We start from the raw sequence: 26046 nt of genomic DNA, 5'->3' as shown, positions 1-26046 counted from the left end.
TCTTTTTGCATGGAGGCTCATTCAGTCATGCACAGCCTAGGGAACACAGGATTACCATCTCTCTATGAGAACTAGGACTCGGACATTGGCATGGGAACCAGGCAGCCTAGTTTAGGAGAAGCTTCCCACTGCCTTTGCTAACTCAGATTAATGTTTAAAAAAGTAATATGTGTTTTACATTTCTCCAGTATAGTCCAGCTAGCAACTTCCAACTTTCCTTTATTGCATTTCATATAGGAATTTAGCAGCACCCATTAACTAAGCATCCAAAGGAGTGAGGGGAGACAGAAGAGACCAGGATGGTTGCCTTAGATGACAGCCACAGATGGCAAAGAGGACAGTCTGTTTTGCTGGATGTGCCAGATGTGTTCACCCAGGTAGATAACCAGGATGTTATATTCAGCTTTGGGTAAGGCACAGAGCTCGCTTCATCAGATTTCAGATTAACTAGTCAAACTCTTCAAAGGCAACCAGCACTGCTGTTATAACTGCTCAATCTGCCACTGCTCTTTTTTATGACAGCTGGGATAGCTCGGTTAGTAGAGCATGAGACTCTACTAACCCATGCTGGGGAAATCTTCCTGCAGTGCAGGGGGTTGGGCTAGATAACCCTTCTGGTTCCTTCCAGCTCTACAAATTCTACAATTCTCTGTGATGAGGTAGAGAATCTAAAGGTGCTCATTGCTTCAGCAATCTCAGAATGTACTATTTCTGCTGCATTGAGCATGATGCTTAAGCCAGAGGCAAACGAAGAATATATTAGGGCAGGCATCCCCAAACTTGACCCTCTATAAGTTTTGGGACTACAACTCCCATCATCCCTAGCTAACAGGACCAGTGGTCAGGGATGATGGGAATTGTAGTCCAAAAACATCTGGAGGGCCGAGCTTGGGGATGCCTGTACAGTACTGTATTAGGGAGAGGGGTTGTAGCAGCTCAGTGGCAAAATGTATACTCACTAAGCAGAAGGTTGAAAGGTTGTACAGTTCAGCTCAGACATACTGTTGCTTTGTTTCAATTGCCTCATTGTATCTGACTCAGAGTAAATGACTTGTTAACAATGTTTGCTTAAGGTGAAGTGGTCTCTCTGCCAGAGCGAGGACCTGGTAATAACATTAATGGCCAGGAAATCATCAAGGGAGCAAATTGTGCTACAGAATTACCCAGACTGCTCTGAAAAGAAAAACACCATTCAGACTCCTGGAGCCACTACAGAAGCAGCCTCAGTGCAGAGCGGCTGAGAAAGAAAGGGGAGCAGATCAACAGGCTTACTGAGTAGTTTTACATGGAAGTTTGGGGCTGGGTAGAAGTCAAAAGTAAAATTGTCATCTCTCTTGCATGATTCATTGGGCTTCCTAGCCATAAAAATCCAGTTTGCAAAAGGGTAGTTTTCTCCTTGGATTTTGAGGCCAGCTTACCAACCAAGAGCCCAGAAAAACAAAAGGCAACACAGCCCCACTGAGACCAGAATTGGTGTGTGCCAATGCTAGCAATGTTGCCATCTAATTCGTTTTTTCCACTTTAGTTAAGAATGAAACAGGGAACCAGGATGAACAAAGCCTCAAATATTCAGGTTTTGCTAGGCAATTTAAGGGGCTGAACTTTGACACTAATCTCTTCTAATGGGCCATTTGCCACCTAGGATGGGGTTGGACACAAGTATGTGGCAGATTATGCAAACACAGCAAGACATTCTCCACCTTTTAAGGCCCACTGCGGTTTCTCTTATTCCCTAATTAACATCAGTAGGAACAAACTTCCTGCCCCAGAGGATAATCCAGTACACGTCAAGGCCAGTCCGATCCTGCATAAACCTAGGCCTTTTCTCATGGAATGTAGATCCCCATTACAGCACCCATAGTGGTGCTGTGGGTTAAACCACAGAGCTTAGGGCTTGCTGATCGTATCCCCGCGACGGGGTGAACTCCCGTTGCTCGGTCCCAGCTCCTGCCAACCTAGCAGTTCGAAAGCACGTCAAAGTGCAAGTAGATAAACAGGTACTGCTCCGGCAGGAAGGTAAACGGCGTTTCCGTGCGCTGCTCTGGTTCGCCAGAAGTGGCTTACTCATGCTGGCCACATGGCCCGGAAGCTGTATGCTGGCTCCCTCGGCCAATAAAGCAAGATGAGCGCTGTAACCCCAGTGTCGGTCACGACTGGACCTAATGGTCAGGGGTCCCTTTACCTTTTACTATACTGAACCACAGGCACTGCATAACATGGAAAGAGGCAATTTGTCTTTGCCACTGATCTCGTTGATTTGTTTTTCCCAAATAACAAACATAGGATGTGATGAAGTGGGGCAGGAACTCCTAGCCTAAGCCCTATAGTGGTAGAATGGACAACACACAATCAGCTTACAAGTGGAGGAAGAATTTAACTCCCGAGTCACAAAAGTAGAAAATTGGGGCAAGGTTTCATTATGTGCAATGCAACTTCCCCTCCCCAAACCTGAGGGTTCCATCAACCCTCTGGGGCAGATTGACTACATCCCAGGAGCACAAGGTGGCATAACATGGTTATCTTTCTCCTCACTTAGTCCCCACAAGCCTGCGAGGTAGGTTATGTTGAGAGGCAGTTCCATGGCCAAGTGGGGATTTGAATGCTGGTCTTCCATGTCCTATTCCAGGGCTCTAACCACTACCCCACACTCTGGCTCTGGATTAGATTAATAAAGCCCAGGAAAAAATAAACTTATGGAACTCCTTATATTTAGGAAATACATAATCATCACATTTTAATGACATTATGAGCTGCATGCACACTTTTGCATTTCTTTTCAAAAATTATTTGATTAAAATGTATGGTATTCTATTTTTTGCAAGTAAAAATGTAAATGGTTTTTTAAACAAAATATTTGTTCAATTGTTTCATTATATTCATCACTTGAAAATGTTCTTTGTGTGCCTAACCAGAGCCTCCTACAGCTGTACTCTCTGCTCTTCTTTGATCTCCTAGACCTCTTGCTGAATGTGCAGACTGTGTGGTTGGGTGAGCATTGATGTGCATGTGTGCCATTACCCAACATGCAATGCCTGAGCAGCAGTTGCACACACAGCTGAGGCTCCCATTTAAAAGATAGAAAGGATATTTTCCTTTCAACTGAAGGACAGCCGCAGCAGCCTAGAATATTTGCAAGTACAATGTTGAAATGAATTACAGTTCAGCGTGTCAAAAACAAAGGAACCTTTAAAATACTCAGTTACACAAGCATGATTATCAGATTCTTGAGTTGATATTACCTCTTGATTTGAGAGAAGTCACAAGATAGACACCCTAAAGCATAGAAAAACCACTTGACTACAGAATTCAGATTTATTCTACAATTTTGGATCAATGCCAGTGATACAAGTTGCATGAGTTTCCATTAAATACAAGTTCTATCTTCAGATTCCAATAACTGCATGGTAGCAAAACATCAATTCACAGTTAATGCCACTCATCTGTTTTGGACCATGCTTAAGTAGTACTGGAATCAACAAAGGTCAAACAGCAGGAGCACAAAAGAGCTATGTAAGGAAAGTAGGCATGATGTAGGCATGATAGTGCTATTGCCATCTTCTGGTAGGAGAGTCTCATGGTACTTCTCAAGTCAAAGAATTGAAAAAACCATTCACGGTGTTTAAATTCTCTATTTGGGGATATTTCTGCAATTACAGACTTTTTTTTGTCCCAAAGTCTGACATAACTATGGAAATTTTAAAATTCCAGGAAGAGAAGACAGAAAAAAATATTTTGTTAAATGACCATCAATCTGGTTATCTGCCTGAATAAGTTTTGATGAAGCCCACCTTTATGGTCTGTATCAGCTAATTATTGCTCAGAAATATCAGTGCAAATGTATACCTTCACAGCAACAGGATCAAGTAGAATGTGTGCACATGAATCCTGCACTTGAGCCTGACCAAAGAATTTCTCAATGCAAAAAGCTGTTTCAGCCTGGCACCTGTAGTACGCTCTTTGTTGCACAGATGATACTTGAAGATATGTATGTGTCATTGGTACACTGCCGACAAGGTCATCAGAATTACGCTTGCTTGAGGGGCTCACCCAAAAGACACAGTGACGTATTACCAGAGCCATGTTTCAGTAAGTTGACATTACCACAGCAGCAACAGCTTTTATTATTCATGATTAATTCCAGCTTTTCACATTTCGCTGCGTCCGATCAAAGAGAAAGCCCCTTTTCGTTTAGAAGCAGAATCATTTTGCAACACATAACATGCAGCCCCTCTGAAAAGGCAAGCAGTGGCAAGTTTAAGGATAATGCCTTACATCTACTTCATAGTATTTCAGTATAGATACAGTGGTCTGCTTATCAAGTTTGGGTTGTTGCAGAATATCAATTCACCGGAGAACACTGTGTGAGCATGTAAAGAAGCACATACTCTTTCATGAGGAGAAATTCTTGTGGTTCTCAAACTGCTAGTTCATAGACCTGGCTCAAGGTGGAAAGCGATCCTTCATGCCAATACACTGTAAATCAGTAATACTAATAATTCTTTCTGGGCATGAACAGTTCTGAAAATAGGATAAAGTTTCTAACTTACCAATGAATTCCAACAGTTGCCACTAAAAAATAATGGTTTATGGGGTCATAAACCACTGGTTTCTAAAATATCTCAATAGATCTCATCACACACATAATCAAAGCCATAAAGCCATTTGCTTGGTCCTAGAATAGACTTCTAATGAGGAAGACATTAAGACAACAAAATATAAGGAGTCTGACTCCATGGACTATATAAAACAAGTTTACTTTTTGTTTTTATAAGTCAAGTATTTAATACATGGCAGGTACATCTTAGGTAAGAGTGAAATGCTTCCTGTTTGGACCATAATATGGAACAGATTCCACATATAGCTAAAGATATCGTATTTTCACTCTTCAATGATTATCTAGTCGCCAGATACAGCGCTAACAGTCATCAGGAGAGAACTGAAAAAAGCACATGTAAGATTGTTTTTTTCCTCAATAGTATAAAAAGTTATTACTTCTGTAAGCTTCTTAAACTCACTTTAAAAATGATTTTGTTTCACCTCCAAACAAAAGTCAGACTTTAAAAAACTGCAGCAGCACACTCTAGCAGTAAAAAGAAAACATGTAAACGATGGCTGGTAAAAATCCTGCATAAAACTTTGCACTCTTTCTGCCAAAGGTACCTCTTTTAAACACCAAACTTCATCAGTGCATTGGCTGTTGATTTGTAGCAAAACATGGCAAAAAAACCCAAAACTTTTTTATTTTAGCATCTAAGCTGCTTAGGAATTTGAGGCAAAAAAGTCTCTCAATAATATTTAAAATGTTAAACCTGTTTCTAGAAATACAAACAGAATTCAATATAATGCCAGGATACAGTGAAGAAATAACTGTTTAGGTTCTACCCTGTACCATACACTTTTAAAAAACTAGACAAACAATCTTGGATTTATTAATACACCCTTTTTAAAGTTTTTATTTCTGAAAGCAGCTCTTTATGAAAATCAAAAGCAGTTCCTGAGTAACTGCAGTAAACAGTGTCTTTACATTTATATAGATATTTGCCACTTAGCTCTTCTGGTTTGGTTCCTTTTAACTTCCTAGTTTTCAAGTTTGACCTCTTGTTTCTTTCCAGAAAGTGTGCAAGTTCAGTTAGCATCGTTTTCAGGAGTCCGTATGATGCTGACTTTCCAGCATTGTCTGTAAGATATACCCCACTGGGTAGCTGCATTCCTACAGCTATTGCAAATGCTTCCCACTCAAAAAATCTGGCACCACTGGGTCTTCACGTTTTCTTCAACATACGCCGAGACTGCCATGTGTGGAATTTATTGTAGGCTGTTTGCAACATTTCTTCTATGTGATTTATCAGCTGAAAAAAAGAAGGTTTGCAAAAATTAGTACAAAAATATTACTAAGCCAAGGGCTACAATCAATGTTAGTCCTATTAAGAGTGGACCCAATGAAGTTAATGAAAGTGACTTAAGTCTGGACTGTTAATTTTGATTGAGTCTATCTGAGGAGAACTGAGTTGTATAGAACACCAAGTATTCATCTCCTCTGAGTGCAAAAAAAAAAAAAAGGAGAATCACACACAGATCAGTGAACAAGACGACTTCATTTCATGAGTCAGAACTATTTTTTACTGGTCCTCTATTGCACAATAGTACATACTGGCAATATATAGCTAGCAACTTGAAGGGAAGTTTAAATAACTCACAAAAAAGCACCTTTAGCCTTATCTTACACAGGTCGTGGCAATGGATTCAGTAAGACCACCCATAGGAAAATAAGAGTTTGGGCACTTGAGTCATGATCATGATAAAGCTCTGAAGCAGGATAGTGACCACAAGGTGCCTTCAGTTAATGTGAAGTCCCTGCTGTTAAAGAGTTGATTGAGATGCTGTCCATTTTACGACATGGGAGGAACAGGTGGGTATAGTGGTCATTTTCAAAGTTGACATTTAAGAAGAAAGGGGCCTGGGTTACAGGAAATACTTTCACGGTGTTCACTGGCCACTCTAGAAAAAACTGAAAGCCTCCTTATTTCTGAAGTTAACGGTACCTGTTTCATATAAGGCAAATCAATTTTGCCATTCTTTCTAGCAATCAGCAATTTATATGAACAATGCATTATGCTACCCTTATATTTCATATTCGTAGGTTGCTTTTCCCTCTTACATTTATGCTTAAATACTGTCTTCGAATTTTGTCTTGGAATGGACACAGTTTAGTGACTTGAAATCTTTCCAGATTACTCCTCATTTTCACAACCTGAAAGAGAAAATATCAGAGAACAAACATTTAAAGGAAGCTATTTTGCTTTTTCAAACTTATCCGTTCCACTGGTAGATTTCCACTGTTGGATTTCACCCTAATGCTTGTATCCAATTGTGCTCCGCTGCTGAAATAACTCTAATCCATTGGAGCATTCTGTAAGTGGGGAAATGGGGGGGGGTTCTTTTGCAGCTCCCTATGCTACATGCTACACTATTCCAAAAAAGGGCCCCCAACTCTGAAACAGATGGGGGGAGGTCACGTGTAGGTCAGACAGATGGAAGGGGAAAAATATCTGTGAAAATTACTTCCACTTCACACTTTCCATTTATAAAATCTTCCACTGGATAAAAAAACCGTGTGTTAGCAGAGACACATTTAAATAGAACCCTAAAACTTCTGATTGAATGGGAAAACATAGACTACACACTTGTTTTAGCATGTGGAAGTTTCTTTAAAGTTGTTATACTTTAAACTTTCTATAGTATGGCTGATTAAAATACAGAACACATATGCAGTGCAAAACTTTCGTTCCTGCACTTATTAATTTTCAAAGTTTCTTTTAAAGTCCCTGAAGACAAAAATCATCTCTTTCGAAATTATTTGAAAAAACCATTGGATTAGGTAGCAAGGTCAGCTGGTACTACATTTGCTCCAATAGCGAACTGACATTCCACACACTGCTGTTCATCTGGGACAGAATTGTTGCATGCAGCAGGCCATTCATTATAGAAAGCTTTCATATCAACAGATCTCAGCATGCACATTTCATTACAGAACAGACTGCTGCATATCAATAATGATAGGGATAAGCCAAGCCCTTCTATAGATCCTTCCTACCTTCTCTTCTAGGAATGGTGTGTTAACCGGAAAGCAGGACCAAAAATGTCGTAACAGCTCTCCTAGTGCCACATACAAGTGTTTCAGCTCAGCCTGAACATCATTTGGCACCATCTCTGCAGTCAAAAACAATGAGGGCAAGTCACATTTCTACCATCACCTCGGCTCACAAACTCTGATAGTTGGCAGTGGGAAGAAAATTGTGTTTTTGATATTAGCATCATTAGAGGATCCCACACAGTTAAGGACTAGGCCAGGGGTCAGCAAACGTTTTCAGCAGGTCCACTGTCCCTCACTGAAAACTATTCAACTGGCCTGAGTTGGGTGGAAAAAGAACTCTTGCCACAACCAGGGTTGTACAACTAGTCAGATATTTTCAATCTTTTCACCTTAGCTAAAAGAATTGTCCTATAATGCTTACATGAGCATTTCACACATTTGATAAGGCATGAGTGACGAAGACATAAAATACTTACGATTTATGGCTTGCTGTGTTCCACCCTGCATAAGTGCTCCTCCAGGTGACAGAGCTGCGATTGTACTACTTGCAGCACCACTTGAGATAACCTTGAAAAAGAGGCAAAATAAAGGTCAGACACCATAATAAAAGAACTCCTCAAAACCTATGGATATTGTTTGAGTCATATGGGCTTAACCATATAGTTATATGCCATATTAATTTTGTTCTAAAATACAATTATTATTTGGTGTTATATTAAGAATGACAATTCTTGTTATACCCCAAGTGGATATTTATTATATTTATATAACTCAGCCATAATCATTCTTTACAGTGCTTTACAGTACATAGTTAAGCCTAATAGCAGAAGCAGAAAAATCAAGCTGGCTGTCAGAATAAGGGAGAAAAAACACCAAACCAACAGCAAGAACAATCGGTTCACATCTAATGTCTGAAAGTGCAGTACAAGAAGAGGCACGTTTTCACTTCCTGCTGCTCAACTGCAAGGTGTGCAGACGGAGAGCTCAAAAAAATAGCAAAATGAACGAGCAAAGCACTATGCTGTTTCATAATTGAGCAGTTAATGTGCTAAGGCAGTTAGGTTATGCAATCATGTATCAAAATGGCCTGGTTCCTTTAAACTCAAGACTGTCTTCTTCATATATCCTAATACAGTATTGATTATTTGAGTGAATGAAACAATACTAAGTGTACTCCAAAGGCCTTCTGAACAGAGAGTGGAATTCAGCATAGTGGTAAGTGGGGTATGTGCATGGAGAACAAGGCCACTCATGCAATAAGACTTTGCCACCAACCCTCCAGAGTCGATTTAGGAAGTGTATGGGGTGAGGGCAAAGTCCCATTTCACAAGCAAACCTTGTTCCATGCATGAAACAACCAAGTTGAATCCACCCATATATATTTTCTGTGGATGTCCCATGTTTAATCCTCTCCAACGGAGTCCTGAGTTTATCCTAGAAGTGATTTAATACCTTACATGTTACAACTCTGTAGACTTACAGTGGAGGGCTGTAGTGAACATGCAAGAACTGTTGGTGGTTGGGAAGCATTCACATGGAAGAAGCACTTGCAAAAACTGATAGCTTAACAGGGTTCCATGCCAGACTGTAACTAAGTACAGTCATACCTCGGGTTGCATGTGCTTCAGGTTGAGTGCTTTCGGGTTGTGCTCCGTTGAGCTCGTTACTTTCGGGTTTCGCCGCTCGTGCATGCGCAGACACTCAAAATGACGTCACGTGCATGCACAGTAGCGGCAAAATGCGACCCGCGTATGCACAGTCACGTCTTACGTTCTGTTCAGGATGTGAACGGCGCTCCAGAATCCCAAGGTACCACTGTATATACAGCTGAAATAATCGCACATTCTCTCCCCATTTACCTCTGCTTTCTATTCTCTCCCCTTCCTCAACTGTTCTCCTGCATTTGGTTTTTTTTTAATATATATTGTAATCTCACCACAGCAGGTACCTGACCAATTGTTTTCTGTAAAGCACCATGCACAATAATGGTGCAATATGAATAATAAAAAGGGGTTACACATGTAGCTTTCACTATTTGCAAGACTGCAGTAGACTTCATTATAGCTGCTGCAATTATGCAAATCATGACAACTATCAGTTAAAAAACATAACACATTGAAGCTGAATATTCTGTGCTTGTTAAAAATAGTTCTCAAACTATTTTACAATATCCAAAGAAACATAACATTTGCTCTCCCAAGATTAAGTATGCTGGGCAGCATCAATCAATATCCAATCTTCTAATCATATGGGCAATCAGAATCCAGTTTGGGTTTTTTGTTTTATTTAATAAAGCAACATACATATCCTACCTGAGTTAGTTTGGGTACATAAGTGTCCATTTCTTCTCTAATACTATACAAAGAATTAATAATATCTTGGCTAGTTGCATATTGCTGTGATTGAATTGGTGTTGGACCATGATAATACCTGTTGACCAAAGGAGAAATGATAATTAAAAATCTGGGAATAAGAATCCAATTTCTCAGTGTTCAATCCCACTCTGTAGGTACCTTTGTACCACCTTTTGTTCTGCTTGAAATGAACCCCCCCCCTTAAAATGCATATTGATTTTCCAGAAAATGAAATCTTCCACTGCAAGGGAACCCAGGTGATTGTGTCTGATTAAGCTGGATAACCAATGAAATCAATTTTTCAGAAAATACAAAACAAAGACAACCAGAAAAGTGGTGAAGTGAGGAACACATGGGCCAATAAAATATTGCAACCACTTCTAATCCACCTAATTATCTTAACAAGTGAAAAAGATTATAGCCTAAAACCAACAAAGACTTAAGACTTTGTTTAAATCCCCATGTTTCCCAAAACTTGGGTCTCCAACTGTTTTTGGACTACAATTCATCCCTGACCACAGGTCCCGCTAGCGAGGGATGGTGGGAGTTGCAGATGAAAAACAGTTGGAGACCAAAGCTTGGGAAACACTGCTTAAGCCCATTGAAATCAATGTGTGAAAAAATGCTTCTCTATGTTGGATTTAGGCCTAAGTGCTAGATTCGACGACGACAGTTAAGTGGAAAGAAAACAGCGGTAAGTATTTTGCAAATGCATGTACAAGAGCATATACAAGAGTTTCTGCAGAGCTGTGTGGTAACATTTTACAGCTACTATTTCACTTCTGCTTATATAAAGCTCTTGCAAAAGCAGAATGTAATATTTGGAATTATTTTCATGTATCTCAGAGTGTTCTGGGGTATCTTCAGATTTGCCAGCCCATCCTTCCCCTTTTTCTGCTGCTGTCTGTTAAACTGTAAGCCCGAGGGCAAGGTTCTCATTTATTTCTTTTTATAAAAAACATAATTGAAGGTAATGTATATATAAGCATGCTTCTTTCTCGTTGAAAGCATGATGTACAGAAAAAGGCGAACAGGGTCAATGATTTTTTGTATTGAACCAAAAGACCCAAACTACTTTATTTGGCCTGCAAATCATACCTATCTGATTTCTTTAGGTTTAGTGCAATAGTTCTAACGCTGTTGTTGTTTTCTAAATCTTCATATTCAATGGACTCTTGCAGCTTTACCTGTAAGACAAGGCATAGTCATGGTACTGTAGAACTAGACACAAGAAGCAGAACTTGGCATAGTCCCATAAGGGAGAACATTTGTGTTCCTTTAGAATCACAAAGACAGTATTACCTTTTTTACCGGTGGCTGAAAGAAATCTGAATCTCTGGAATTTCCATCCATACTGCTGGCCTCATTGTAGTGGTCATTCTGTGTGTCTCTGAAAAGCAAGAATTAGGCATTATACTGTATTCTCTCAAACTACTCAAATTTAGTTAGATCTCTACAATGGTCAGGATTCAATCCCTCATCTCTATGCACAAGCAAAAAGCATTTATGCAAGTGCACTGTGTCAGGGGTAAGGAGAAGACAGTTTCCTTTGGGCAGCAGCCTCTAGCCCCATGTATACTTCCTTTGATATAAGACAGTTTTAGTGATGTGCCCATCCTGGAACTTTTGGTTCGATGGACAATACATGCACCCAATAAGTAAGTTAATAAAAACTGCCTGAGAGAGTCCCAACGTCAGAGCCAATCTGAGCAGACCTACAAAGGGCATGGTCTGACTATTCCATTTTGATTTCAATTATTAAACATCAGCACAAATAGAGCTGGGCTATTTGACAGTATAGACTTGGCTGATTTTCAGTCTAGTTGGAAGATCTGTTCTTAGCTGAAACTTACTGTTTTCTAAGCCCAGCTGCAAGGACCATGGCACTGTGATGGTTAAACCGTTTTATAATGGCAGCATTGCTACTCTCTTTTATTGATTTTGTAGCATTGGATGTGGAAGCCGCCAAGGAAACACCATAACCCTGCAAAGGAAGAGATGATAAAATGTTTGAACAAGACATCCTGCATTTTAAAATATGAAGATCTGAAATCAGATGCTGAACTACTGGCATTGCAGCGTGGTCCAGTGCAGGCTGAGACACTGTAAGAGTTGGTATCCCAATCTTTAAATCTCTTACCCAGATCTGAACAAGAACATAATTAAGACAGCTTTTGCAAGAGAAGCACCATGCTACTAGTGCTCAAATCATTATTGCCCAATGGCAAATAGGCTTTCTGAAACTAGGTAACTGATTTCTTGGCAAGAGCCAATAAGGCAATGATCCCCACGGAGAGGGAAGGCAGGTCTGTCATACTTGCCAGATGGCAGCAGTACACTTGTCATGGCAACCTAAATTATGGAACCTGGCAATGTACTAGTAGTGTCCTTCAGGCAAGCAAGAGGCATTATCAGAATTCAATGACACACTCCAGCCACATAAGTACACAAATGGATGGTGTGAAGAAGGGCTGGTGAGGGACATGGCTACGGAAGCGGTATAGCCCAAAGAGAGTTCTGAGAGCCAAGATCCAATGCTTACTTGGCATACATATTATACAATTCATAGTTTTAAATCACTCATACTTACTTCATCCAACGTTTTATCTTCCAAGGCTGTTAAATCTAAGAAAGGATTTTTCACACCTTGAGACACCATTGTTTTTAATCCTAGGAGAAAGAGGGAAAATCCATATATACTTGGAGGATGATATGCCATATTGAGATATGTCTTTCAGCCTAACAGTGCATTCTAAGCTTAGCAAGTGGGGAAAGCCACCTACAAAAAGAAACACGATTTAGCACTTAACAGATGTGTGTGATTTACCCACTCCCAAACAGCTGGGAAGGCTTGAGCTTTTAGCTTTGCATATAGGCCAGGCACCATGGCTTACAATCAGCATTTGTTAACGTGAGCCACCTTCATAAGTCACGGTCTGAAGCTGGCTCATTTAGCAATGAAACATTGTTATAAACCAGGTTCCCCAATTCATATGCAGTGTGAAACCATTATTTAAAAAAAAAAAATACAAAAGCTAAACTCAGCAACAGTTCTCCTAACTGCATAGCTGGGAGAAGGGAGGGAGAAAATACAAGCCAGATGCTTTGCTTGAATCACACCTTAGCATTACATGTGAACCAAACAAATATGTTTTCCCATGTTATACATATACAGTCGTACCTTGGATCCCAAAAGACCTGGAACTCTAACATTTTGGCTCCTGAATGCTGCAAACCCGAAAGTGAATGTTCTTTTGGAACCTGAACGTCTGATGGGGCTTCTGCGGCTTCTGATTGGCTGCAGGAGCTTCCTGCAGCCAATCAGAAGCCACAATTACGACTGTGGTGACTTTATGGGATAGATACGTACGTACTACTTTTCAATAAGCACCTGCTTTTCTTTAACATGTGGTGGTCCCTCACTGCTATCCCACTTGCGCAACAGACTGCAGCTTGCTCAATGAAACTTCCCTCTCCTCTCCCATGCACCCTCAAAATACACTTAAGGACTCAATTGTGAGAATTTAAAATACAGGATGCCATATCAGAACCAACTATTGAAAAATGTAATCAATGTGCTCCAGGGAGCTGGATACAACCCTATGTGAGCAAATTACTGATGTGTTTTCAACTAGCTTTGCAAGTATTGTGGTAGAGTCATTTCCACTGATTTCCATCCCTTCCTTCATAGACAAAATCATCAAAGGGTAAAATAGAAGAAAAAAAGTGTCTACCTTACTAACTTGTGGATCACTTAGTAAGAACATGTTTTATATATGTATGCTGTTATAAGTCTTAGTGTATGGATGAGAATACAGGCTTTCATAGTGTACTTTTGGGGATCTCAAAAGAAAACTTTGTTGGATTTGCTGGGTATGGGTTACCTTTGTTTCTAGAATATATGTGCAATAATTCTAAAAATAATACGAATAAAACATGAAAAAGGAAAGCAAATAAGTGTCCACCTTTCAACCATGGTGGTGGAATCCTACCATCTTGGAATGTTAGTCAATAGGACTTATTGCTGAGTGAACTGCTTTAAAAGTTCAGTATCACAAGCTGAAAACTTGTTTGCTACTCCTGAGTATAGTATTTACCAGATGTGATTTCTATGTTACTTGGTATAATTACTGAATACTGAAGCTGACAAACTTGGCTAGAAACTGCAGTGTATTGTCTACAGGTGAAGAAATAAGAACATACCCTTTTCATCCATTTTGGCACATTCTGCAAAAAGGTCTTTTGATCCTGCATTCAGCCTATCCCTGTGGAAATAGTGAGACTGGAAGAATCGTGTCCAGAATTCTTTCTCTGTCATATTGTGAGGAACATTTTCTGCGTATTTCAGTTTTACTGTAAGCATGACAAACATAAAGCACTTAGAAATGATACTTTATTTCAAATTAAATAATTTATAATGTATTTATATTGCTCATTGTATCATATTTCAGGATGATTTACAGTGTATCACAACCGCAAAAATATAGTTCAACATGCAATGAAAAAGTAACATTGAATAGGAATGGAAGAAGATTCATTCAATTGTTTCCAAACATTCTGTTAACAGGACACAGAAACAGGATTTTATTTTTGTTCAGAACTTGCCTGATCCTTGACCAGGAGGTTGGGGGGGGGGGGGAGAAACCACTCCCAACTCTTTGCATGCTCCCACCCCGTATCTGCCATTGATATCAAGCTTGTAACCAACTGCAAGGTTCAAGACACCAACTGGTGGACTCAAGCCACCTTTTGGGAACTACTATATCATGCTGTTTATATATGTGCTTAAATATGTGTAATTTAAATTGGCATTGGCCTTGTCTACAACACATACAAATAAATGGAATTTAACTGCTGATCTGTCATCAGGCAGCGTTCTCAGGAAAAATGAGTAGTCTATTAATCTTTCTAGCAATATGGATACACAAATGGTTGGTATATGCTGTTTTATGTGAGCCATTTTCAAATGGGAGATGAAGGGCCAGATCTCTCCTCTTCTACATTCCAAAGCAAGTGGCCTGCCTGAGGCCAGGTCTATCTTCCTCTTAGCTGTTTCAGATAACTAACATTTAAGCAGAGTGGGAGTGAGCAACAGGAGGAGGAACTTTCATTCTGTTTTCATTCAATTCTCTGGCTCCTTTCAAGAAATTTCCAAATGGAAATTCTCCCCATGTACTCCTGTGCCACCAATTCCCTTCCCCTCTAAGTCTTTCCAAGTCACTTACAATCTGGGAAATACAAGAGGAAGAAGTGATCACAATAAATAAAATACTTTTGCAACCCATCAACTAATCTCTTCTGCCCCTTAGAAGGGAAGTAAAGACAGTATAGCGTGGAGAGAAACAAAGACCATTCATGTAAATCAGATGTAACCATTAATTTAGGTTATGCATATAATTTATAAAGTTCACAGAATGGGGAATCCTAGGTTACCTTGGAGAAGCAAAGGTTCCATAAGGACAGATAATTTCAGTTCAAATGTAAAATCAATTAATATCATTTAACACCCCACAGGACAAAGATGCAAGGCTGAAAACACCAACTTTTTATGGTTTAAAAGTTTAAAATGAAGGAGAAAATATATGGAAGTCGATATGTGAATTGAAGAGAAAAGTCAGAAAAAAACTGCATAGATACCAGGGATGCTACATATGTATATATAAGCTCAGTTTTGAATATATTATTTACCTGCAGGGTAAGTTCTAAATATTGATTCAATGATATCTGAAGTCAAATTGTATCTGAGACCATTGCATCCATCTGTCTGAGGTCGAACATCAGCCTACAAGAAGATAAATACTGACAATAATTTATTTAAACTTTTGCAAATCATTGTTAAATGGCACCAACGAACTATGTCAATACTATGTGTCAAAATGGCTTGTACACATCCTTATGTCCAAAACTTAACCTATATTGAGAAACAGCTAGTTAGTACCTACGTGTGTAAGCCTCAGTCCTGATTACAGATTTGAACATAATGAGAGAGGGGGCATGAGCGCAAGGCTTATTTCTATACTCCCATGCAGATAACATACACACCTGGACTCAATTGTGGTGTTTAATACTTCCTAGATCAGCATATATGAAAAAAGAGGGCTCAAGGAATATGAGTGGCTATACATCATGGTAGCTTGTTTGGAGGAAACAAACCACAGGCCTGGGTTCAGGCAACATGACAAGTGAGACTCTGGCTTGTTTCATTTATGGTTCAGCAGGAGTGCTCTGGAAACTGTTGCGCAGCATGCACTATTGTTTGTTTTAAACTATGGTTTAACATATGTGGACAGGATCATTGAATTGTCAAAAGCCCAAGAGAACAGGACAGACTTAGCCCAGTGCCTGAAAGTTTCCAAAAATGTGCTAAGCTAACATGCCTTTAGAAGTTCCAAAGCTTAGGTGGAACCAGGGAAAAGACCCTCTCCTTGATGACCCATTTGTCTAATCTATGAAGGCAGGTATACTGGAAAAGGGCCTTCAGAGAATATTTTAATTAATGGGTATGTTCATGCCAAAGAAAGCAGACCTTCAAGCACCCCAGTTCCAGGCTCTTCAAGGCTTTAAAGAACAAGCCCAGCATCTTGAATTGAGCCTGGAAAAAATGGCACTGTGACTTTAAATAAACCAGCCCTTGTGACCTCAAAAGAACAGTCCAAGTTACTTGAAGAACGGCCTGCATCCATATCAGCCTGCTTGCACAATGCACGCTGTTTTTACCTGCCCAACTGTGAGAGCAGTTAAGACTGGCAACCACTAGACAGCAGATTTGAGAATACCATATCATCTGGATTCCAGCAGGCCTTGTTGCGACAGGTCTATTGGAAAGCTCTGAAAGCACACCTGTTTCCCTTGGTTTTCCCTTGAACTGCTTTTGTTGAGGTACTGATGGTTTTATTTCTATGTTATTCTTTTTAATTTTTTTAAATGGGCTCTTTTCTCGCTTACTTTATTTTATTAATTGTGTTTTGTTGTATGCTTTCATCTTGTAAGTCACCCTGAGAGAACTTTTACCCTTAAAAGGCTAAAAATATTTTTAGATTAAGAAACCCTCAATAAACATACCAGAAAAGCTGCAGAAATGCCCACATCCTGCTTATTAGATGCAGTAGAACTGTCCACAGAATTCATGCTTAAACGGTTGGCCCAGAACTCCTCAGCACTGATCACCTGACTCACAACAAGGTCTTTATAAAGTTGAAACAAAACAGGATCCTCTTGCAGCATTCTGGCAAGAGAAGATTAAAAATTGTTCAAAGTGTTTAATTCCAAAGATAACTTACTGGATTCTAGAAACTAGTGTTTATATGCAAGCTACATACAAGCAAATGGCACCTATGCTGTTGTGATACTCAAATTTTGATTTACAAAAGTGGTAAGTTCATGAAACATGAAAATTACTACACATACAATTAATTTTTTTAAATCGAGGTATATCAATTCAAAACCAACTATACTATATGAAAGAATTATATAAAAAATTATCTAATAGAACAGGAAGTGAAGCAGTTTTTTGTGATCCTACTGTCTCATGCAGTGTCCTGCACCCCTCTTCCAACTTCGTGACAGAGGACTGGAAGACCCAACAGGACAGACTGGGGAGGTGTGGATCACTGAAAACTGATTCCTTATCTGTTTTACTAAAGCTTCCTTTCATCATCAGATTACCACCCCATCATTTTTTTCAATTGTAATTGCACTTTTAGAAACATTAAACAACATGTTTTTTCCTTTTATAGGTAAGCACTACGTATGAAAAAAATATCAAGAATGTTAACAGTTACTTTTACAAAGAAAGTATATTTATGCTACATAGGAAACCTAAATGTGCAGAGCAATCCTCACATGTGCTCAGGAGCATGTGTGTGTTCAATGGGGCTCCCTCTTTAGTAAGCTTGCTTAGGATTCTTAGGATTGAAGCCTTAGATTCTGGAGAACTGAAAGTTCTGAAGGGACACACACAATCTTTTTCAAAAGTATTGTTTTCCCCATCTTAACCAGCTACTTCTTATAGAATTACTGCAAAGTTCTGTGTATGTTTACGTAACAGCTGCTTTTTACCACTTGGGATTGTTGAGCTTCCATTTTTGGGGAGAACAAGTTAGAGCAGTTAAAGTGATTCAAGACTTCCATCTGCACCATGGGACTTCTTTCCCCTCTCCTTGTGAGCCCCTCTCAATCGGCTCGGGAGAGTTGGGGAGCCCCCAGTAGAGATTTAGGAGTGGGCAAGAGAGGAGGTCCTGCTGTGCAGACAGAAGATCTTGTTCTAATTGGGAACGTTTCAATGGAAGCAATTTCATGACATCTAATACTTTATTAAATCAATAAAACGTAGCCCAATGAAGGCTACAACAATTCATTTTATGCCAGTTTCAGCATACATACCCTTAATATAGAATTTACTATTTACTAATATGGAAACAGCTCAACACCTATGAAGAAAAGCTCCACTTCTGACAAGTTAGAGGAGTATGCCTCACTCCACTCGCACAACACCTATGCACCTGGAAATCAAGCCAGGCTACTGTTACAATTAGGGACAGGAGCTCCCAATACCTTAGCCATAATGGATCTGGCACAATTACAAGACAGTTTAACAAATTACCAAAATTGGTTTACACTGTAAGTAAAAGACACAGGGACATTCTTTACCTGTTTTTTTCCTCAAGTTCTTTATTAGCTTTCCTCTTGAACTTGGGCAGTAACTGCTGAAGGAGATCCTTTACTGCATCTCTCTCTTTCACTGCTGTGCTCTCATTAGAGAAATGGAAGTTGGTTGTGTCCCCTGCATGTAGTACCAACTGAAGCTGAATCTTAGCTTTTCCTTCAGGACTGATTTTCTGGCCTAAAGAATATACATTACATAACACAAGTGCTCCCCAAATAAATATGTGCAACAACAATAAATTTTCAGCTTGTATGACTTTTCTAATGCCACCTGGAACACTGATTAAAACAGAAGAGTGGCACATAAAATTCAATTCAATATCTATTTACAGCAACCATTCACATAAACAGCAATGAGGCCTGACTGACACTCAATGGACAGATGTCTCTCACTGCACTGTTATCCTAATCCCTTTAGAGGACAGCCTGGGGCTCATGCTCTAATCCAGAGGTTTTCAACCTTTTTGAGTCCACGGCTCCCTTAACCAACTACAGTCTTTCTGTGGCACCCCTGTGGGGCTCAGGAGCCCAGTTATGTCACCCCTTTCGCAGAGCTGGCAGCCTCTCATCCTTTTTCAAGCACCCTACCTTGTGGAATGCTCCCTCAGCCTCCTCTCCCCTCTCCTTGGGAGTCCTCCGGGAAGTTGCCGTCCCTGGTCTCTAAGCTCTCCCCACCCCGCTACTCCAGAGAGGTGTCTCCCAGAGGCACCACTCGCCTCCAGAGCTTACAGCCAGGGCTGCTGCAACAAACAGCTGTGCAAGCCTTTGGGAGGCAGAGACACAAGAGGGCATCAGAGGAGGGAGGGAAGGAAAGAGGAACAGAGGCTAGTGTTGTCTGCAACACGCCTGACCATCATTCAAAGCACCCCAGGGTGCCATGACACACTGGTTGAAAACCGCTGCTCAAATCCTTCCTATGTACAAGCCATGAACTCTTCTTAATAAATCACAGCATCTCCCCATATTTATGTTATTCCACTTATCACTGGGAAGACCCACAGGTTTTCTCCCAATAAAGACAATTCATTTCTGAAAGCAAAAGAATCGCAAACAGTAAAGAGCAGTTATGCAAGACAGTAACACTAGCAGCAAAAGGTGGCAGGTTCCAAGAAAATAATATCTCCACATAAGGTTGCTGTGGAGAAACAGCTAGAGTTCTGCAAGCCTTGTTTTTTCAAAACTAAAACAACAATGCAATATCCAATGAGCGTGATGATTCAAACTTGTTTAGGGAGGTTTGTTTATTTAGCCCCCATCCTGAACTCCTCAAACAGAACAGCTAAGCATTTAACATTTATATTCAACCAAACGTTACATGATGAAACAAGTGGTAGGCATTTCACTTACATTTTATATCTGCGTACATATGGCTGATTGTGAATCGGTCTTTGCCCTCAGGTGCCCAGGCTATTCTTTCAGCCATGAGGTAAAGAGCTCCGTCCTGCTTCTTTTGACGCACCTTCTTTACTATTAGTAACACTTCTTCAGATGATGTTGCCATAATGGCTACAGAGGACTGCATTTTAAAAACAAAAACTTATTTCAGCATTATTTGTTTTTCATAGGTTCACACTTGCTTTAACAATTTAGAAGCTTCCACCAGTGGTGTAGCTAGCAGCTCCTGCACCCGGGACAAGCCACCCATGGGGGTGGGGCAAGTCAGGGCAAGGTGCGCTGCACAGAGCCTCCAAGGAGTCCACCCATCTTCCCCTCAGCTGTAAGACGCCGTTTTGGGCAGCACAGAGCCTGCAGGCACCTGAGCCACCACATCACTCCTAGGAGAGATGTGTAGCTCAGGCCTCACACTAAGTGCTGCCCCCATGGTGTGGTGCCCAGTGTCCCCTGCCCCGCTACGCCTCTGGCTTGCACTGGAAACAGGAGATTCATTGCTGGTTGCTGTTAATGCACTTAACTGGCTTGCAGCCATTCATCAGGCATTTTTTTTTTGGGGGGGGACACTAATAGCCCATTTTCAAGTGAGCAGTGAATTGTTTATTGTTTCTACCAATGAATGCAATGACCCAGGAATTAAACAAAAATATTGATTATAGGCACCTACTGTATTTTTCCGTGTATAAGACTAGGTTTTTTTACTTTAAAAATAAGGTTAAAAACCTGGGGGCGTCTTATACACGGATAGTGCATATGCCCATTTTCTAAATCTGGTGTCCTCAAAAGTAGGGGGCATCTTATACATGACGGCATCTTATACACAAAAAATACAGTAATCTTCTGACACCAGCATCTTCCATCTCCCTTTGTTTTGTTTCCCTTGCCAGAATGCAGAACAAGACAAGCCCAAGCCCTCTCCAGTATGAATTATATTTGAAAAATTCAAGGAACAGGCTATCACATAGATATAGGTTGTAAGGTAGTCAAAGAGTTTACATTTTATTGTTATTTGTGCATTTTGTTTTCTGAATCATGAAAAAGTTAGATAACATTCTATTCTCCAGACTGAAAGTGGAGCAGACAAATTTAAGATTTTGGATGCAAAAAAACCAGATTGCATTTGATGATGTCTGAATGGAATTCTACTCACACAATAGGACTTTCCTTCCCTTTCCCCCCTCTGCTGCCTACCAAATAAGGCTCCTCCAATCATCAAGAGAAGATTTTAAGTGTATGCATACATTGCTGGTGGAAAGAACAGTAAGGAAAAGTCCTGTTGGGCATCAGGAATTCTCTTCCACTATAGCAAATAGGTCTGCTATAGTAGCATGTAGGTCTTCCTGTTACTGAATCACATTAAAAGCTGCACTTTCAATTGCTATAGTAGGCTAACATCGTAAGAGCTATGTTGATTAAAAACTACCTAAAAACATGAAATATTAATGTTGATGGTGAAATTCAACATTATGCTATTACAATTATTTCATTTCCGCTTGCCAGATGGAGCAATCTTCCCTCTCCTCCCCTGCACACTGTTCTGGGGGCTCTCTCAACCCCCTAGAGCCAATCTGAGTGGGTGCATGGAGAGAAGAGAGAAGTCCCTTTGCACTTGGAAGGCTCCTGTGGGCTTCTGTTAGTGCAACTGTTTACTGAATCTGGCCCAAAATGTATGGAAATACAGCTATGACCAATAGTCCAAAGACATAATTCTGTCTGATCTGAAAATGAGGGGAATCAAGTAAAGTCCAATGTCAATTGATTTCCCTAAGCCTTTATATTGTCCAACAGATTATGAAACTTGACAAAAAGTGCTGGGAGAGTGCCATCTAATAACCTTTTAAAATACACTCTTCCTTGCTGAATTATCATTTAAAAATTTGACTGTTTCAGTTGGTGGTTCCATTTGCTGAATAAGCCCTTTATCCCAAACCACTTTGCAATGTATTCTGCAAAAGATACTGTATAATATATGAAAGTTGAATGCTCTTTCCCTTCCTCCTCCCTGAAAACCCATAAATTCTCTCTGGCGGGTCCAGGGTCCTTGCATAGACTTCCTTGAGGAGACCTGCAGGGAGGATGCAACTATTTGAAAACTGATTCTAATTCAATTTCACTGGGTCCTGCATATTCCAGATACTAGTCTTCAAAAAAAGAGATAGGGACTAGTAATTCTGCCACCTCTCAAATAAAAGCATCAAGCTTTAACTGATTAGCTGGCAAGTGCTGCAGATTAAAATCTGCCCTGAACACAAGTCTGAGTGTGGCAACCACATGTCAAGTTCCCCTCTCCAATGTCCTGGTGTAATCACACCTTGCATTTCCCCATGCCTCCTTCACTGTTGATTGCTTCTGGTGGGATGTGGGCAGGGAAATGAACAATGTGAAGCTATGGAAACACAGCTATGTTTTACTACACACTATAGAGAAGTGGCAACATGTAACTAAGAAGTGGCAAATTTGACAGGGTTGTTGGTTTTAAAGATATTCCAGAAATCTTAAAAGGGAGGCTCACAGGTGTAGGCAGTTCCTGAAATAACCAACAATTAAATTTTCTTTGTTACCTTTACTTATTTTAAAATGTTCTTAATTGCTTTAACAGTTTTTTTACTGATAATTTTAATATTTCTTGTAGGCCACTTAGAGGTTTTACTACAATCAAGTGGTATATAAATTTTGTTTTTAAACAAACAAAAAACTAGGTCCCAGCAAGTCATTTGGTTAAAGGCTAGAACCAGCACTTTAAACTGAACCCAGAAGCAAATAGGCAGCCCCTTCAGTTAACATAAGATCATAGTAAAGGTACCCCTGCCCGTACGGGCCAGTCGCGTCCGACTCTAGGGTTGTGCGCCCATCTCACTTGAGAGGCCGGGGGCCAGTGCTGTCCGGAGACACTTCTGGGTCACGTGGCCAGCGTGATGAAGCTGCTCTGGTGAGCCAGCACCAGCGCAGCACACGGAAACGCCGTTTACCTTCCCGCTATAAAGCGGTACCTATTTATCTACTTGCACTTAGGGGTGCTTTTGAACTGCTAGGTGGGCAGGAGCTGGGACCGAAAGACAGGAGCTCACCCCGCTGCGGGGATTCGAACCACCGACCATGCGATCGGCAAGCCCTAGGCGCTGAGGTTTTACCCACAGCGCCACCCGCGTCCCTTAAGATCATAGTAATATGCTCCAATCTCTGGGCTCCACTTAATGAGTATTGCATATATTCATAATGAAATTTTCAGCCAAACACTTCACAAGCAAAAGCTGTTAGAACTACGATAGAACACCAGAGAAGACTAATTCTTCCCAAATTAAATGAACACTAATAGCACAAAAAGCTAACTAGCCTAGCTTATATTTCAATAAAAGGTTTCTGAAGGTTGGTTTGGCCAAGTTCAATATCTTACATGGATATCCTTTTTGTGCCGAACTAGTATGGCTTTTTATACTGCCCTAGGAAAAAGGTCAGGCAGTTTAAGGTTTACTGACTGAACAGGAAATACTTCCAACTTTTGAACTGCTCTATTAATCCATACAAAATTAGCATATTAGTTAATATACTCATATTATGACTGCTTAGAACAGCTGGCAATAGCCAATGAAGTAGTTCTGTTAGTGCAAGGATTTCTGTTTCTGCAGTGGAACTTCCCCTGCCCCGATTATTCAAGGTCTAAAGTGGGCTTGAATTTTTCTGTTTGCTTTGGATGCAACACCAAAGCAGGGAAGGTGTGGTAATCTATGTGTGAAAAGAGGATGCAGAACACATGAACCAATCTTATTTTCAATCTTCTAAGCTATGGTTTTGAAAGAAAAAACATTATACTTCAACTAACCAAAGGTAAGAAACTGAATGCATCTCATTTATATTGCCACACGATGAACATGGCTCTCCTGCTGTGTGTATAGACTCCAAAGAACAATCACAGACCCAACGAAATATACGCAGTGTCGTTGTTTTGCATGTGGTAAAATTATTTTAAGATGATGTAAACTGGATAGAGATGTAAACAGAAGTCCTAGTAAGGGAAAAAAACCAACCCTCACCTTGGACCATGTTATTATTGCCCAGCCTTCTTCTGCTAATGTTAGAATGGCACAAGCTTTTTGCCTATCTGGTTGTAAAAGAGTGCTTAGCTCAAGTTGTCACTCAGTATTAACAAACTACCAGTTATCAAACACTCAGAATTTTTTTATAGATGGGTAAATGTAATTAATTTTATTTTGTAAAGAATTCACAGAGCTGGGGGAAAGCCGATTGCAGCTGTGTGTATTCTTTCAACAGGAAGATAATAAAGGACTATCAAACTCATTCTTAACTTTCATTAGAGATTTGTTCCCACTGTCTCCAATGTGTGCCCAGAGAAGCAAGCATGTACAGTACTGACTTTTGCATAAAACACTATCTAATTACTAATGTGGTAAAATACACCCAGCTTCCAAATCGAAGTTTTCTCCTCCAGTCCACTAAGTTTTCTTTCACATTATTGAAGGAACTCACAACTGAAGGAATAATCACATCAGTGTTATCTTACCAATTCCCTACACAGCCTACCTACTAAAGCTTGGTAAATCAAAGTACTGCCCCATGACAAATAGGAGATAAGTACTAATTTAGAAGAGAGCTGTGTGCCTCTCTCAAATTGTGTTAAAACTTCAAATGCTTTGTTTCAGGCACTCAGCTGTAATGCACTAAAGAACCCTGTACTAGAAACACCAAGCACTTTACTTTCTTTACTCTGCATTTTAAAAGTGTGCCTACGCATGATTTCTAGTGCCATTGATAACTTAGCAATATAATATTATAGGAAACAGTAATGTGGGTTTCTAAAGGTTATTTGTATTGTACTACCAACAAAGCAGAACTCATGCACATGCATCTTCCAACATCTAAACAATACTTCTATTCATTCAGAAGACTCTGCCTTCCACATTTCTAAGCCCTAGTTTCTGGAAGAAAAGCTTCAGCATTCCAAAACTGCACTAGCCCTCTCCCACACCACCCCTTCCAAGTTATTAGCCAATCCTTCCGTTGCACTTATAGCACAGTTTTAGAATAAAAGATTAAAAAGCACGAAAAGCAAACATACAGACTCAAAACAAAACTTTGCTTCTCTGTAAAGATATACCACAGTACTTCCTAAAGTAGAGGTAAAAACACTCAGAGAAAAACAAATATTAATTGGAAGGACTGACAGGTACGAAAGCGGGGGGGGGGCATGCTTCCTCGCCATGCGCAGCTATATCCACATCCTATGGCCTTGCAATAAGCAGGCTTTCATGAAGAGAGGAAACCCAGACCAGTATTAAAGATTCATTACCCGCTTCCGAAGAAGCAAAAACTAGTGAGACGGGCCTCCGAACCCGGAACCGTTGAATCCGACAGGCCCCCTACCGTGAGGGGTAACTACCGAGGCCCTGGACTTTCACTCCTCGCTCCTCCTGATCTTGGCGGCATACAATGAAGCCCTCAAGTCCTCACTCTCAAAGGCAGACAGCACGGAGCGCCAACGACGCCTCGCTCCCGGCTTGAAGGGCTCGCAACGCCGCCGCCTCCTTCTGGGCCATGGGGCGGCCAAGGAGCTCGGCAGAGAAGGCACACGTGACAGGAAACAGTTAGCTCACGCACGGCAGAAGCCAGACCGCATCACGTGACAAAAGGAGACAACTACTCCAGCCGCCATGCCACTTACCCACGTCACGTGACGGTGCCCGTCAGCCACCTGGCCGCTTCTCTGGTCACGTGAAGGCCTGCCCGCCCCGCCGCGGCCATGACACTGTCCTGAAGGAAGGGTGGGGGGGAAGGGGGAGGATGACGACGAAACAATAACAAGGCAGTTACTCTCGTCTCATTCCTTACGAGTCCGCCACCGGGTCTTGCAGATGTGAGGAACCCGTTCCTTGCCCCGCCCGTCCTCCATTCCGTACGTCCCGCGGGTGCGTTCTAGGTCGCCGGCGACGCCGCGCTGAGGGGGGAGGGGGCTCTTGCCTCAGCAACGGTCCGAAGGGGGGGAGGAAGGGGAGGGCCGAGCGAGCGTGGCCGTCACGTGACGCGGAG

The 26046-nt window shown here is 40.8% G+C and overlaps 2 protein-coding genes across 7 annotated transcripts in view; one reads left to right on the top strand and one right to left on the bottom strand.

The window, feature by feature from the left end:
• Nucleotides 1–3298: 3298 nt before the first annotated feature.
• Nucleotides 3299–25987, bottom strand: GTF2H1 (general transcription factor IIH subunit 1; the record flags this gene model as incomplete). Of its 5 annotated transcripts, none has more annotated exons than XM_082193953.1 (15): nt 3299–5849; nt 6659–6751; nt 7595–7710; nt 8071–8161; nt 9907–10024; nt 11047–11135; nt 11251–11338; nt 11802–11932; nt 12539–12618; nt 14152–14301; nt 15637–15730; nt 17011–17173; nt 18598–18790; nt 19960–20128; nt 25849–25987. In XM_082193953.1, the coding sequence occupies 14 exons, from the start codon at nt 20111–20113 to the stop codon at nt 5763–5765; spliced, it is 1647 nt and encodes a 548-aa protein (XP_082050079.1). In that variant the 3' UTR covers nt 3299–5762. The 5 variants fall into 5 exon arrangements, with proteins under 5 accessions (XP_082050079.1, XP_082050077.1, XP_082050076.1 ...); XM_082193951.1 differs by lacking the exon at nt 25849–25987 and adding an exon at nt 25682–25794; XM_082193950.1 differs by lacking the exon at nt 25849–25987 and adding an exon at nt 25310–25592.
• The window catches only part of HPS5 (HPS5 biogenesis of lysosomal organelles complex 2 subunit 2), a 31771-nt gene continuing 31517 nt past the window's right edge, over nt 25793–26046 (top strand). The window contains exon 1 of one of the 2 annotated variants that reach the window (XM_082192988.1): nt 25793–25925. The gene's annotated coding sequence lies outside the window, so the exon portion shown is untranslated. The remainder of the gene's footprint in view (nt 25926–26046) is intronic. The other variant, XM_082192989.1, reaches the window with a different exon arrangement.

This window comes from Podarcis vaucheri, assembly GCF_965113315.1.
Source record: "Podarcis vaucheri genome assembly, chromosome: 1".
NCBI lineage: Eukaryota > Metazoa > Chordata > Lepidosauria > Squamata > Lacertidae > Podarcis > Podarcis vaucheri.
This window is presented reverse-complemented; position numbering and strand designations above follow the sequence as displayed.